At 38.1% G+C, this 17394-nt stretch overlaps 1 protein-coding gene across 1 annotated transcript in view; it reads left to right on the top strand.

The window, feature by feature from the left end:
• The first annotated feature begins 484 nt into the window (after positions 1–484).
• Positions 485–17394, top strand: part of SPATA1 (spermatogenesis associated 1) — a 51441-nt gene continuing 34531 nt past the window's right edge. Inside the window, exons 1-3 of the mRNA XM_054980083.1 lie at positions 485–734; positions 7738–7844; positions 10490–10607. Coding sequence (XP_054836058.1) covers positions 645–734; positions 7738–7844; positions 10490–10607 — 315 coding nt within the window. The 5' untranslated portion in view covers positions 485–644. The remainder of the gene's footprint in view (positions 735–7737; positions 7845–10489; positions 10608–17394) is intronic.

The raw sequence follows: 17394 nt of genomic DNA, 5'->3' as shown, positions 1-17394 counted from the left end.
GTTGTCACGCGGAAAACGCGACGTTTTGCGACGTTGCGCAAAACTCGTGCGAGAAAACGCGATATTTCGCGTTTTCCGCGCGATGACCCACGACGTTTCGGCATGGGGAGGGCCGTCTGGAATCGGCCTTGGTGTTTTTTACCTGTGTGGGATTTATACACTAGTCCTATATAAATTTCCTATAAAATTTTAAACCCACACCAATAAAGTATCTGAATGTGCAATCAGAGGGCATTCTTGCTGTATGTTGTGTCTTAGTGCCAATTGCACTTCTCAGGTTACATTCTTTTATCCTACATGAAGATTATTGCTCTGAAGAAGAAGTAGCATGCTTAAAGTCATTCTTTGATTACTAAAGCATTTCTCAATTACATTGCCTAGATTACGCAATTCACTCGGTTACTTAGGTGATATTTACTTGTATAGAGGGAGTGTTAACATCAAAGGGTGGATCAACCAACATTTGGAGTCTTTCAGGCTAGCTAGAAATGAAGACTTAGGTATATTGCTTTTTGTCCTAGACTGTCCTAAAATTGTCTTTAAAAAAGCATTTGAAGATCATGGAAGCATTATGAAATGAATAAAATACTGCTGCTTAAAAATAGGATTTATCCTTACATTAAAAATTCTTGGCTATAAAAAATATGGTTAAAAATCCATCTGGAGTCCATCGTGAATCAGAACGGACATCAAGGAATATGCCATCCAGTCAGCTCAGACCTCCCACATCAGAGGTGAGAAACAATGAACTGCAGAAAATGTATGTAGTTTAAAAATTGAATCTCCCCTATCTTGCAATATTTTCTGTTGTTGACTGATGGATAATAGTACTTTTATAAAAAGAAGCCTTAATTTTCTCCACATATATTTTATTATCTGCAGTACGAGATAAATTAGTTGCAAATTTCACTGTGTGTTGGAGAAAGACACAGAGAGTGTTGCCAACACTAGTCCTGCTCCACTAGGAACAGCAATAATAGAAGCTGAAGTATCATTAGTGTTCGTTGTCTATCACAACGTTAATCATAAGCACAAGATTACAGTTCCATATGTTTGCAACAGCTACTAGGTAGGCACAGGAGCGCTTCAAGTATTTTCATGGCTAGTGGAGTTACAATGCTGCTAGCAACAGAGGGTTTTTTTTAGTTTCATGAGCAAAAAAGGAATGTTTCAGGTTATATGTACAGACTATAATTACTGTTTGTGGGAGCAGTGGCAAACCTAGGAAAGTTTCTTTTTTCCTGCCATGACATTGATCCTGCATTGCAAGCTTAATTGTATAAATATGCTCATAGGGGACAAAGCTTATTTGCTCTATTCCTCATTACATGCATTTCCCTTGAAAGGAAAATGGATAAAGTCAGAAGCTACAGGCTATCTAGTTTAGAGAAAAATGAGTATAATTAGGAAACAGAACAAATAAACTATCCTCCATAACAACATTTCTCCTCCGACCATCAGATTTCAGGGAAGACAAAAGTGGACAATTTCACAACTTTCCTCAAGGCAGCCCCCGTCCACCCATGTGACTGTTAGTCTATGCATGTCCTACAACCCTAGGAATCAACTTACCCTAGGGTAAGAAAGGACTGCTGAGAGGAAGGAAGCAAAAAAGGATCAATATCTGTCAGTCACTGACAGATGACTGGACCCAACCAATTAAAAATGTGCCAGTAATCCAACAGATACAGCAGCAATAATAAAATAACCCATATGTGTGTGTGGTACCCTCAAGTCAGAGCTGACTTATGGCAACCCCTTGTTGGGTTTTCATGGCAAGAGACTATCAGAGGTGGTCTGCCATTGCCTAATAATCCATAATTTTTAAAAATAATTAAAGATCAAAGATCAAATTATGATGGACCCTCTTTCACCATCCCCACTGTGAGGCAGATTTTCCTGCCAAAATTCAGTTTCCCTGCTTTGAGTGAGCTGCCCCAAGTAGTATGTTAATATTTATGGTTTTGAAAGTCTGTTTGTCTCACCCTGACATGACGATAAAATTTTGGCTTTTTAGCCCAGCACTGGAACTTGATGGGGAAAAGCAGGAGCCTCTTCCTTTTTGTTGGAAATGGCACTAGAGACTGTATAACATTCAAAAAGAAGTAACAACTTTATTTAATAGGCAGAGATTGAGTGTAGTCAGGGGATGGAAATGCGGAGGTAACAGGCAAAACAGTATCCTTGAAGCATATTTTCATATATTCTTGATTCTTAAGAGTCAGTGGTTTTTTACTTAGTGATTTAGTTACAGCAACAGTGTTTCTTCAGAAAGTTCCCTATGACAGTTCAGGTTTCCTGGAGTTAGTTTAAAACAGTTTTCCCTTCACCACAGACAAGGGGTCCTACTCAGAGCCACCCCCCCCTTAGAAACGGCAAAAATTCCTCTTCTTTTGGCTTGAAACAGAGTTTCAACCCACCACCTAATCACTCTCATCAAAAAACACCCCCAGTTCTCTTTAATCTGTGTAAAGCATGCTTCAGCTTATGTGGATACTCATATTTTGAATTCTTAGATTGAATTCTTCCTCAGGACAGTAATATTACAGTTAAGACAAAAGAGTCCTCTCCCGTGACTCCTGTCTGGCCTTCCCTGTCAGATTCACTCACACTAAAATCCTGTCAGAAACTAATTAACGAATTCTAACTGACCAATCAGAGAAGAGGGAGAAGCCTGTCGCTCAAGTTCTCCATTCTAGGGAATAGCTAATTCTTCGTCTCCCAACTCTCTGATTTTGCTACACTTTGGAAACCTGCTGTTAAGTGCATTCTGTCACACTTGCCCAAAAAGAAAGGTATTATCTGCCTGCCTGAATGGACCAAGCCGCCAGAGCTGGCATATCTTTTTTATTATTATTTATTAATTTTTTTATTTTAATTACTAACATCAAAACTACAAAACTACAAACTACAAACAGAAAAAGGAAAAAAGAAACAAGGGGGGAGGGAAAAACAACATAAAAACACAGACTACAACTACTGAATTCCCTTCATAATACAATTATTTAAAGTTAAACTTTCTAATATGCTATTAGATTGGTAGATCTTATAAGATACGAACTACAGTCAGGATCAGGTCTTCTTCCCCCCCCTGCGTCTCGGTCTCAGTTCTCTTTGAACAGCTACGATAGCTGCGCTCACTCCCTCCTCCCCACTCCCCCCTTCAGATTCTGGATCTTCTTCTTGCTCGAACTCTTGATGATTAAGCACAAAATCCCTCAGCTGTACTTCCGATATTATCTTGTAGGCTTGGTCTTTATATCTAAACCAGATACCTTCCGGAAATAACCATTTGTATTTTATATCACGCTTTCTCAGAAGAGCTGCAAACCTTTTGTATTTGAATCTTCTTTTCCGAGCTAGAAATGGAACGTCCTTCAATATCTTAACCTTGTTGCCAAGAAAGTCCAAGTCCACATTAGTCGAATTATATAAAATGGTGTCCCGAGTCTTCTTAGATGAAAAATCAATAATAATCTCGCGAGGCAGCTGACGCTTCGTTACATATTGAAGATGTCCGACGGACTTCCAGAATATCGCTTTTAAACTCTTCTTTAGTTGCCTTTGCGAATGACGCCAAAAGTTCCGACACCAGATCCTTTAAATTTTCACTTTCCTCCTCCTTGACATTCTGTAAACGCAATACCGTCTGAGCACGATCCACTTGTAGTCCTATCAGTTGATTCTCCAAAAGCTTTACTTCTTTGTTTGTAGCTCTCATGAGTGTTGCATTTTCACGAGTAGATTTCTCTGCCTCGAGCGCTACATCTTTAGTGGTTTTCACTTCATTTTCAACTGAACCAACCCTTTGTCCGATCTCATTTAGCCTATCAACAAAGGGCTTCATAGCTTCAACGGCTGACCGTTTAACCACCTCTTCAAGAGTCTCTCCCTTCCCCTGCAACGCAGCCGAAACCGATTTGCCCACAGCAGGGCTCTGCTTTTTCGTCGCCATCTTAGGGGGGGGGAGTCCGCCAACTAAGTTCCAAAACTCAATGAAGGGGAAGATATTCGAACCTTCTTAAGCTTCAACTCCCACCAATCCTTCGCATACGCTTAAAGTAACAGAAGGGATCTGCTTACTTACAGGTTTTCACCTTAAACCTGCTTGTTGCCGTTCTTCATGGCCCGGCAGCACGCAATGTGCTGCGCAAGTCTGCCGGCCTCTATAGGAGCAGACGGGCTATTTACCCCCTGGATCGACTTCAGGGGGCTCTTCCCGCAGCACTCCGGACCCTGACCCCCTACCTGGGAGTCCTGGGGGTTAACCCTCGCAGGTCAACCACCCGGTCAGGCTGCTCGACCACTTCCTCCCGGACCGGCGGAGAGGAGCATCCGACATGGCCGGGAAAATGAAACCGAATCCCAGAGCTGGCATATCTGATGACAAGCAGTTCCAGAAGTGGAAGATACTATTGATAAAGATTTGTTCATAGTTGAAATAAATCTCATTTAGGAGATATGAGGAGGAATTCACAAGATTTTACCCCTGGACCTCAGTGAACATGAATTGGGGAAAGACTTTCTTCAGGCACTCTGTCCTCCTGACCAACACAGTCCAGGACTCTAAAGGAAAGTTCAAATCACTATGTGATTTGTTCAAGGTATTAGTTATTACATACAAAATTCTTCACGGTTTTGGTCCAGCATACATACTGGAGCACCTCCCTCCCTATGTTCTTCCACAGCAGCTTTGCTCATTTGAACAGGGTCTCCTGCAGGTGCCAGGCTGCACATGGGTGAAGTCAGCAGCAGCCCATACACAGGCTTTCTCTGTGGTGGCTCCTATCCTGTGGAATGACCTGCCTGAGGATGTTAGAAGAGCCCTCACTCTTTTACGCTTTTCGTAAACAATGCAAAACTGAACTACTCAAAAAGGCTTTTTACTCAAATGGGAGGGCTGTATTGTAGAGATGGGGTCTCAGATGCTTCGCTAATGAGTTAGAGACCATAGACTTCACTATATTGCCTTGCATATTATCTGCTATTTAAATATGGACTCCTATGTACCACCAGTGCTCCATGTTAGTCCTAGAATTATGTTCTGCTTCAGTATTTTTTTCAGTATTTTTTCTACTTTGTATTGGAGTCTTGCTAATACTATGTCTTTTAAACTTGTATCTATTTACCCTATGGCATTGTTTATAGAAATGTCCTTGATACTGTATTGAAATGTACTTGATACTGATTGTACTAATCTCATACTGTGTAATCCGCCTTGAGTCTCAGTGAGAAAGGCAGACTATAAATGACATAAATAAATAAAATAAAATAAAATAAAATAAAGAACCAAACGCTCAAATTTAGCCAGGAAATATACAGGCAACTAGTTAAGTTCTTTCAGAATTTGTATTACATGCTCCCAACAGTTATTACTAGCAATTAATCTTGTTGCCATGCTCCGTACCAACAAAAGCTTCTGAGCTATTTTAAGGGTAAATCCTATGTACAACACATTAGAGTAGCCCAAACAAGATTAATGCCTGCAGTATGGCAAAAATAACAGTAGTTTCTCCCAACACAGCTAGTGTCTCAGTCCAAACTGGTAAAACATGTTTCTGACAATAGTGTCCCCTTGAGAAGCATATGTAGAACCTGCTCATCCAAGTTCACCATTTTCCAAGTTCTGAGACCATTCTTCATGATCTATTTCATTATATCTAGATATATGGCTGGATCTATCTTTGCACATATTATTTTGCAGATGTGTGGTCTCAAAATACTTTTTAAAAGAAATTTGATGCTAAAAGAATCCTTTGGAAGAATAAATTAGAACGGTAGGAAAAGTACTTCCTCTTCCAATCCTGATTAATCACATAGCTCAAGAGTTTTTTACACTGTGAGGGGCATAGAACTCGTATGCAAGAATGGAGATTGAAATTAAGATCAGGGATGCAGACAGAGGAGGGAGAGATAAAGAGCATACTGCCTCCTGTGTTGTACTGCTCAAGTTCAGTGCTAGATGAGCAGCTTTCTTCTCACCTAGCCCCAGATCTCAGCAGTTAAGGCAAATTGCAAAATATAGCGTTAAGATTGCTGAGGTCCAGCACTAGGGTTCATAAATCTAATAATTTTGCCTGCAGAACTCAGTGTTGTTGCACAGTTATGCTATAGAGGAGGATGGGGTTGGGGAATATATGGGAATTTCCTAAATAAGCACAGATTTTTGGTATTCTGTTCAATTACATTTAAGAATGTGGATGAGATAAATGGTCCTGTGCACACCATATAATCCGACATGGCTAGCATTAAAAAATCTGGGAGAAGGTGATGACACTTTAGTTGAATACAATCCTTCATTGAGTAAGGACTGTATTCCATCTATCCTGAAAGAGGTTCTAGTCACCATTATTAAGGAAACCTTCCCTGCGCTCTTGGGAGTTATACTATCCAGTCTCCCTTTTCTGACCAATGCAGTTGAATTGACCATCCAGGAATTTCTGGATGATATGGATTTTCTAAGTCCATTTCAATCCAGTTTGAATTAAGATTCAGGCCTGGAGTACACAGGCTGGGTCTGTGTAACAGTCAGATGTGAGATATAAGTTCTCCTCAGTTTGCAACTTGAATCTTACCATGGCACACGAGTGAACTGCCTTTTTCCTGTGTCATCATCTTAACAGCCCTGGGGTGGAGGTGCTGTTTGGAGCGTTGGGGAAACCTTTGTATCTGTTACCATGTCAGAACTTCTGTCATAACACAGACTGTCACATTTTAAGGGAGAATTGTATATTTTAGATGGTAAATTACCCCAAGGGCCATTGTAAAAACTAATAAGGATTATAGTGGAAGGTGTTGGAAATGTCAGTGCAACATTCTGTCACATGTGGTGGACATGCAAGAAGGCAAGAAGATATCAGATAAAAATACATGAAAAGATGCAAAAGATACTAAAGTTTCGCTTTGTGTTGAACCCTAAAAATATGCTATTAAATATTTTACCAAGTAATATTATAAAAGTACACAGCAAACTTTTCAAATATATTGTGACAGTGGTCAGAGTAGTATATGCAACAAATGGAAGGCAGAATTCTGTCCAGATGTGACTGTATGGATGAATAAATTGTATGAATATACATCAATGGCTAAATTAACTTCTTATATGCATAATAGACAAATCCTAGAATTTCAGAAAAAATTGAAAGCTTTCTTTGTTTATGTAGCCAAAAATTAAGAATAATTAAGAATAATTATTACTAAAATGGACTAATGATCAAATTAGTAATTTAAAACGTTGAATCTAAAATGTTGAATATAATGTCTTTAAATATAAGTAGTATGGCAATGAAGGGGAGAAATGTCCTGTAGTTTATATATTCTGTTATATACTCATATATAATTATCTCTGATTTTAAACAATCATGTTAAACAATTTTTTGTTTTTTTATGTACTGTTTATTATAATTTTGTTGTTTAAATAAAATATATATAATTAAAAAAATAAATTCTGTCATAATAGAACAAAAACAGTGATTAAAAATACTTTATATTCTTGTCGCGAAAGGGAAGTTTTCTTTAGTTAATCTTTTTAAAACTTCTTGTAGACTATAACTTATCTTTTATACTGTAATGATATGATTTTTTAAAACATTAACTGAAAACTTTTAAACTTGTTTTATCAGATCCCCTGACAAATCTTTAAATGAAACACGTTGGGATCTATAATTGTCAATAAAACTATCCTCTGATATTATTTTCCCCTCCTCTTGTACCCTTCTTTTCTCTCTACACATTTAGCTTTTAGAACTTCATGTTTTTTATGTTCCGGAAGAAGTGTGGAACTTCAGGTTGAATACTGTCCCAGTGGATGTTACTAATAAATTCTTGTCGGCTGGATTCATAAGGTGAGTTGTATTGAGGAAATAAACAGCAGGCATTTAAATCTAGAATCCAGGTCCAAAATGAAAACAGAACAGTTTTATAAATTTATACTCTTTCCCTCACAATCATATTCAGATTATACTTCATTTTAGATATACACACTAGGACAGTTGTAGGTTAGTAGTTGTGATTGGTAGTGCCAAAACTCCTTCCAAAGTACTCCCATTCCTTACTTGTCCTGAAATGAGCAGTGGCAGAATATTGGGGGTGGGGGGGCAGGGAGAGACGGTCGCCACCAATTCCAGTTAAAACCATGAAGTGATGTCGCCGACATTCTGTGATTTTGCAGATTGCTATGGGTTTTGCCATAGAGATTGGCAAAATCCTAAAGTGTCAGTGATATCACTTCTGAGTTTTAGACAGAAGTAACAGTCATGCTGTCCTTTTCCCCATACCCTGCCCCCAAAGCCTCCCAGGAGTTCCAGCCATGTGCATGCAACCCTGTGTAAAAGGCAGAAGAAAGCAATGTGTTCCCTTTTCCCTCCCCACTGCAGTCTCCTGACCTAACATGACTACTCTATGCAGGTTCCACAACTAGAGATAGGCACAAACCAAAATATGAACCAAAACTAAGCACGAACCAGGCTGGTTTGTGGTTTGCGAACTGCGGTTCATCAGATCCCATTTCTGACGAAATGCTACGAACTTTAGGCTGGTTCATTTGGCTTGTTTTTTGGTTCGTGACTGCAGACAGCCTGGTACCAATCAATCAGTTTCCACGGACTTCCTGCAGACCTTCTGCTGACCCGGAAGTGATGGTTTTCTGACCCAGATGTGACATTTTCATGAACCAAATGAACCGGTTTGCGAACCAGGGGCAGATTTGTGAACGTTTGTGGTTCATGGTTTGTGAAATTTGACGAACCACAAATTGCATGGTTCGTTTTTTTTTCTGGTTTGTGCCCATCTCTAACCACAACCTTGGGAATAAACTTCCCCATGCTCTCCCCTGCTGCAGGGAAGGGAGATCTCAGAAGATCATGAGATCCAACCCATGATTTCCCCTAGATAATCTTGGGAGTTTACAGCCTGTGTGCAATGGTCTGAAACAGTCTAATAAGGTGATGAAATCCCTAGTTCCCCTCTCTCACAAAACTGCAACTCTTGAGGGCATGGAATTACTGTTAAACCAATTTGGGTCTACTGTTCAGTGTTCAGTATTCTTGGATATAGGATACATTCGTCTTATAGAATATACTGATGAAAACACCTTTCTTCTTGTATAGAAGATTTATCATCACTTTTTTCTGTTTTGAGTAACTGCATAGCATTCCTGCATAGAATCTATGTGGAGTGCATTATGTACTTAGCTCTACAGTTAGACAAGTTACTATGTGCAGAAACACTCATCTAGTTACTGCTTCAAAATAAAAGACAATTTTAGTAGTCGGTTATCTGTAGATCATAGAAACTATTGATGCCATATTAGTATAATTCATTGCTAGCATTATTAATTATGATCAAATTAAGAAAATTGCTGCCTTAATGACCTTAGGAACTGCTTAGATCATCAAAACTATTAGCATTGTTGTTTCTTAAATGTGAAATTACAATAATAATAATTTCAGTTGACATGTTAGTGCCTGAACAGGATAAGTTATATGAAGTAGCATTATACGTGTTTGGAGTTTCTATTTGTTACCATAAAATAAATGTGTATTTGTTTCTGCATTCGAAAATACACTATTATGCCAGTGGGTTCTAAACGTTAATATGCAGTGACTACACTTACTTGATTTTTCAGGGGGGAAAAATTAGATAATTGTTACATTCTGATTTGGAATCATTACAGCTAGTTTGTAAATATGGAAGGTGGAAATGAAAAGAGAATTAAGATTTGACCAGGGTCATAACAATTCATTGTGTGTGTAACACTCAGTTTATATTGTTAACTTTAAGAGTTTGTGCTGTAAAAATTCATCTGTAGAGTACAGGTGGCAGTTATTGGAAATGGATATTAACTGGAAATGTGCAACCAAAGGGGACCATTCTTTATAATACACACTTTTTTCTTCATTATGTCTTCTCACTGTATTTGTGAGAAGTAAATACGACTCGGTAGGTCCAGCAGTAACATACCAATGAGAAAAGCATTGTGATTTTGCATGCTTATCATGCTACAATTGAACATGGAATAATTCTGATTCTGTTCTAGTACCAGAAGCATGGCTGTATCCCATTCAACTAGCTCATATCAATATTTATTTATTTAAAATATTGTTAAACTGCCTCACAACCAAAGTTTCTGTGACAGGTCACAACAAAGATTACAAATATTAAAAGAAACCCTCAGCAGCAATTCAGAAGAAACCAACAGAAATGAAATGGAAGTAATAAATGAGTTAAAATATTTAAAATGCTGAAAGCAGCAACAAAACTTATTGCCCTCCAAAATGTCAATTAGCAGTAACTAAATGTAAAACTAATGATTGCCCAAGAGGGGGAAAATAGTTTTCACCTAATTCATAAAATTTAAGAGATTAAGCATCGTGAATTTCTGTAAGGAGGACGTTTCAAAGATGAGCTGCTACTACAGAAAAGACCGCCTCGTATCTTGAAAGCCTGATGTATTCACCATCAAATGCAGTTATCTAATGGGTTCTTCTAGGGTATCACCTCATATGACCCTGAGAACACTGCGAGAGCAGCTTCGAGAGCATCTAGGTGAAGATTCAGTTGTGAAAAACTATACTTTTCTTAAATGTATTGGGGGAAAACTTGCAATGGTAAGTTAATTTTGTGTTTTCTGCTGATTTTTATAAATGGGTTACACAAGTAATAGCTGTGTGTCTGTGTTCATATGCTTTCCAAGATGTGATTTTTTGGGGGGTAGGCTCTGTCACCTTTTCAAAATGGCTAGTTACATGACCAAGTATAATACATTGCATGGCTGTAATCCAGCAGACCTCTTTACACAGAAACAAGAGACTGTTTTTGTTTTATCCTCCCAAATTATAGCTCCCTCATACCCCATGCTCCATTACAAGTATTTTACTCCCAGTAGGTAGTTTTTAAAAACTATGCAGATATCTGCCTCATAATTATTTTGAATCATAATGTATCTATTGTATGATGTAAGTTTTCCTGAGCGAACGTAAGTTGCCCCAAATCACCAAGCAAGTTTCATAGCTGAGTGGGCAACTTGAACTAGCTCCCTGAACTCCTAGTCTGACATTTTAACCACTACACTATATTAGTTCCTCTTGAGAAAGTCTACAAGAAAAGTAGAACTGTGTAAGGTATCAAAACAATTTCTCATCACTTTAATCCCCTCCCCCAACAAAAAAAAATCTCCCTCCCCTGGTGGTTTCTTCTCCGAGGCTTGCAGGAAACCCGCGTTACATTTGCACCCGGCCATTATAAATATTGTTTCAGTCTTTCTTGTGGATTCTGAAGCAGCATTACACAATTGGTATACACACCCTGTATATCTTACTTTATAGAAAATGCTGAAGTTGATTCATAGGGTTTTAGAGGTCATAGCAAATCTGGATAATTATATCTTTGTGAGCAAACATTTGCTGAGTTTTCAAGTTCTCCTACTGCCCAGCAGAGCTTTATTCAAACTATATAAAAAGATGTTTCTTTTGTGCTGGGGAACTAGCAGCAATTTTTGTAGCTATTGAAATGTGATCCAAACTACAAATTATCCAGGAAATCTGTAATTCATAGTTTCATCCTAAACAAAGTTACAGTCTTCTAAGCTTATAGACTTTTATGGGGTGTAACTCTGCTTTGCACTGTGATGGCAGTGATGGCACTAGGAACCTGATGGTTTTCATTTTAAATTGAAATGCAGCTGCAGTAGATCATCAATTACTTCAGAGTAGCAGTGAAGCGGTAGCATTTAACTTTTTCATCTTGAACCATTTTCTTAGTCAAAATACACACACACAAGATTTTATGGATTAAATTCAGCAGACCTTGGCAGTACACTCCCAGACCATCACAATTCAAATTAAAGATTTACTTAAGAAATCTGAGGAACGGTACCCAAAAGAATATTAAATCAGAAGGTCAGAACACTTATGATAAGATAAAGAAGAGTATTTTAACCTTGCAGCAAGAATTCTCAGCAAGACTTGGTGAGGTCCAGATGATAGTATAGAAGAACGCTCAGGAAATAGAGACAGTTAAAAAACAATATAAGGATCTTGAACAGTGTCAAGAACTCTTAACTCAAAAACTGGATCTAGCAGACCAGAAAATTGAAACTTTAGAAGTACAAAGTAGGAATTCTAATTTAAGATTTTGGTTCATCTCAGAAGAATTTGGAAAGAAAGATCTGGAAGAAGAACTGAGAGTGTTACCATTTTCCTATAACCTTATTGGTATAACCTTATTTTAGATAATTTATATAGTGCCTTTCAACTAAAAGTCCCAAAGGCAGTTACTTTACTTTGGATGCCAGAGAATACACGAGATTGTATGGTCTCTGTGATATCTCTTTTTTTTTTTTGAAAATTTTTTATTGGGTTAGGATCAGTTATTTTCACATTACAATCAATTCTCCCATTTTCCAATTTCTAACCCCCTCCCTTTCCCTCCCCTTTTTGTTGACTTCCAACAGTTTTCCAACCCTTTGTCCCTTTTCCCTTACTCCTTTTGAATTCCTCTATCTAACAAATGTATATTCTCCCTTTATTCTAAGCAATACTTCTTTAACTATTTTTAATACTCTGTACCCTAACTATGAGTCCTTATGTCCATATTGGATAGACAATTTATCCCATTTTTCATAATTCCAATTTCAAATATTTCTATAGATCATAAACCATATAAATCATACATTCATATAAATCAAACAATTTGACTTATACTCTATATGTTACTCATTCTATCTTCTTCTTTCTATTTTAGTTATATTTAATTACATTAATATTTCTATTCCCCTTCAATAGTAAATCTATATAACTATCATCATATAATCAATCAATTTGACTCATATATATCTTCAAATAAACATATTCAGTTTGGTACATTATACAAATCTTACCAGAATGAAAATATTATTAGTTAATCAGTCCTTATAGTTAACCCTTATGGTTAGTTATTTTCTATCAATATTCTATTTGTTATTCTATATATATCAATCTATTAACCTAACTGCTTAGAGATTCACGTTTACCTCTTCTCCCCCCCGGTAAAGTCACCCCCCTCTACATTTTATTGTACTTCAATAGTTCTTAAACTGCCACAGTTCTCCTCCCACCTCCCATTTCTTCTCCAAATATTGTTTCAGCTTCTCCCAGTCTGTGTTAAACTGCCCTGAGTCCAGATTTCTCAGTTTTCTTGTCATCTTGTCCATTTCTGCCATATACAGCAATTTGTAGATCCAATCTTCAATAGTTGGCACGTCTTGTACTTTCCATTTTTGCGCATACAAAATTCTAGCTGCTGCCGTCATGTAAAATATCAACGTCCTATGATGGGCTGGAATTCCCTCCATTCCCAAGTTTAGTAGCAGGAGTTCTGGGTTCTTATTTACTTGAAATTGCAAAATTTCACTCATTTCTCTTATTATTTCCCCCCAGTACTGCCTAGCTACCTCACACGACCACCACATATGATAGAGGGAGCCCTCATGCTTCCTGCATTTCCAGCATTTATTAGAAGTGTTCAAATTCCCTAGCGCAATCTTCTTTGGTGTCATGTACCAACGATAGATCATTTTGTAGATGTTCTCTTTAATGCTAGTACATGTCGTTGTCTTCATTGTAGTCTTCCGCAAGTATTCCCATGCCTCCATTGTTATTTCTTTATTGAAATTTATAGCCCATTTCACCATTTGTGTTTCAACTATCTCATCCTCAGTATACCATTTCAACAGTACTTGGTATACCTTAGATATTCTTTTCTTGTCCTCTTTAAGAAGGGTCTGCTCTAGTTCCGAATTCTCTGTTCGTATACCTCCCTTTACAGAGTCCGAATTATATAAATCTCTAATCTGTCTGTACTGGAACCAGTCATAATAAGTTGATAGTTCCTCCTGCGTCTTTATTCTAAGTTTAGATGCTTCAGTTCTAGTTATTTCTTTGTAAGTTAAACATTGTTGCTCATTATCAACAGCTCTCGGATCTATCACCTCATATGGAACTACCCACAAAGGGGTTCCTTCTTGTAGATAAATTCTGTACTTCTTCCCGATTGTATATAAACTTCTCCGTATATAATGATGTAGGAACATCGAGTTCACCTTTACTTTGTCATGCCATAGGTATGCATGCCATCCGAATATTTTTTTGTATCCCTCTAGGGCTAGTAATTTCTTGTTCTTTAACGTCATCCACTCTTTCAACCACACTAGGCAGATTGCGTCATGGTAAAGTCTCAGATTGGGCAGTTGCATTCCGCCTCTTTCTTTTGCGTCTTGTAGAACTTTCATTTTCACTCGAGGCTTCTTGCCTGCCCATACAAAATCTGATATTTTCCTCTGCCATTTTTCGAATTGCTTAGAGTCTCTGATGATTGGTATTGTCTGTAGCAAAAACATTACTCTTGGTAACACATTCATCTTAACTGCTGCAATCCTACCCAACCATGACAGATTCAGCCTATTCCATTTAATCAAATCTCTCTCTGAGTCCATAGTTTTTCATAGTTGTTTTTAAATAAGTCTATATTCTTTGCAATCAGTTCAATTCCCAAATATTTCACCTTACTTGTTACTTCACAGTCCGTTATTTCCGTTAACAATTGTTGTTTCTGCTTAGTCATATTTTTGCATAATATCTTTGACTTCTTTTTATTAATATAAAAACCTGCCAAGTCTCCAAACTCCTTAATCTTATCTATCACTTTTGGCATGTTCTCCAATGGGTCCTCTACAATTAACATTATATCATCCGCAAATGCTCTGACCTTGTATGAATAGTCCTTTATTTTTATTCCTCGAATTTCTTCGTCTTGTCGTATTTGTATCATCAGGATCTCCAATACTAAAATGAACAACAGTGGAGACAGCGGGCAACCTTGTCTTGTTCCTTTACTTATAGTCAATTTCTTAGTCGCTTCATCGTTCACCACAATTGCTGCAGTCTGGTCTCTGTAAATTTCCTTAATTGCTCTGATGAATCTTTCTCCCAATTGTAGCTTTTCCATAGTGGCAAACATAAAGTCCCAGTTTAAATTGTCAAACGCCTTTTCAGCATCAACAAAGAAGAAACCAACCTCTTTGTCACAACGCTTGTCATAATATTCAATAGCATTAATCACTGTCCTTAAATTGTCTCTGATTTGTCTGTCTGGCAAAAAGCCTGCTTGTTCCTCCTCTATAACTTCCGAGAGCCACCCCTTCAGTCTCTCCGCCAGTATCTTCGCAAAGATTTTATAGTCGTTGTTAAGTAACGATATAGGTCTGTAGTTTTTCACATTAGTCAAGTCTTGGCCCTCTTTTGGGATCAATGATATATTCGCTTCATTCCAGGTATCTGGAATCCTTTGATCCCTTAGAACTCCATTAATCACCTCTTTTAGGAATGGTGCCAGTTCATTGGCCATTGTCTTATAAAATTTAGCCGTAAGTCCATCTGGCCCTGGCGCCTTTCCTAGATTTGCAGATTGTATTGCCTTACTTATTTCCTCCTCCGTTACTTCACTGTTCAATTTATTTCTCCAAACTTCCGAGATTACTGGAAGTTTCGTTTTCTCCAAATATGACGCTATTGATTCTTTATTTACCTCTTTCTTATTGTACAGCTTAGCGTAGAATTTATAAAAGGCTCTACTAATGGTAGTCTGTTCCAAATACGTTTTATTGTCTTCACAAATTTTATTTATTATTTTCTTTTCCCTTCTCTTCTTCAATTGCCATGCCAGGTACTTCCCAGGTTTATTTGGTCTCTGTGATATCTCTTTACTTACAATATACAAACAGAGCATAATGGAAGCAAATGAGATCCTACAGGAAGCTTGTAGGATAGCTCATCTGCATTTGATCCCCAAATCACCACCAAGGCTGCTACAGCTTTAACCAACTTCAAACTGTCTGTGTCTGTGTGTCCAAATCAAGATTGCTAAAACTTAGTCTATGCCCCTCCATTACCTGTGATGTTCTGAAGGCTAGAGCAGTTAAGTGATACAAAAGGCTAAGTCTCTGATCACTCTGCAAAATCATAATAAAAGGACGATTCACAATAACTAAGACAGCCAAAACAATAATTGGATTTTTTGGGGTTATTCTAGTGATGTCCCCTGGTGAAAGAAATGTCAGTAATTTAATTGTATGCATTTTAATAATAATTTACTAAATCTATATAAACTTGCATTATAGTTTATGGTTGCCAGCCCCCTGCTGGGGATGGGGATCCACAAGTATATGCAGAGTCTGCTTGATTTCCTGTGGCAAGCAAGGAATCTTCCTTAGACCGCTGATCCTTATTGGCCAGTATTGTTTATTCTCACTCACAGCACCTATACAGACAGAGTCTCAGGCCAACTAAATGGAGTGGGTGTCATCTTTTTTTGTCCACACTGGCATGAAATAAACAGTGTGTGATAGACAGGACTGGCTCCAGCTCTAGCTCTCCTGAGAGACAGCCAATGGAAGCCAGAGGAATGCTGGGCCTACCAGAGTTAGTCTGATTCCGCACACGTTGGATAATGCACTTTCAATGCACTTTATCAATCGTTTGAGGTGGATTTCTTGTTCCGCACACGAAAAAATCCGTTCCAAATGATCTATAAAGAGGATTAGAAGTGCATTATCCAATGTGTGCGGAATCAGCCTTAGAGTCCTTTGTAGGGAAAAGAAGGCTTGAGAGAGTCTGAGGAGGAGAAGGGTTTGAAGCACTGCTCAGAGAGGTAGCAGAAAGTTAGCTGGCTGTTAATCTACTCTTTTAATTTGAAACCTTTTCTGTTTAATCTCAATATGTTATTAAATTAAAATCCATTCACTCCTATGTTTCTTCTTATTAAAAAAGGGTCTTTTTTTGGTTCAGCCCTAGCTGGCTTAAAGGTGGTAACTGAGGGAAAATAACACACAAACTCTCTGTTCATGTGGAAAGGGCCTAGTGCATTAAATAGAAGCAGCATATATTGAGAGAAAGTAACCTCTGAGTTCCCTTTTCCACAGTAGCCCTGGGCTGTAGCTGGGTGAGAGATGGCAAATAGAGGGAACTGGCCGCCTGTTTGGTGGACCAGGGGACCCTGTGAGGATTTGGGTCAGGGCTCACTGCCTGCTATAGTGGAGGCTAGAGAGATGGTGTGCAATGGGGGACTCCTGGCCTTTACCTGCCTAGGTGGCAAGGGTTGTGAAAGGCTTATATGTGCCTGTGGGTGTGAGGTTGGGTCTACCTACCTACTGACTTATACCTGCCATAAGTTATATGATATTATGTTACAATGTCATTATGTTGGTTTTTGAAAAAATTCCCCATACAGGACAACCATACTCAGACTAGACATTTTTGTTTAGGATTTAGGACCCCGATTCCCAGTGTCCAAAGTGGAGAGCTCTGTGCAGGTTGACAGTTCTGCCAGAGGGCAGATTGTTTTTTTTTCAGAACTTGGATA

Source organism: Eublepharis macularius, chromosome 5, assembly GCF_028583425.1.
Source record: "Eublepharis macularius isolate TG4126 chromosome 5, MPM_Emac_v1.0, whole genome shotgun sequence".
NCBI classification, from domain to species: domain Eukaryota; kingdom Metazoa; phylum Chordata; class Lepidosauria; order Squamata; family Eublepharidae; genus Eublepharis; species Eublepharis macularius.
This window is presented reverse-complemented; position numbering and strand designations above follow the sequence as displayed.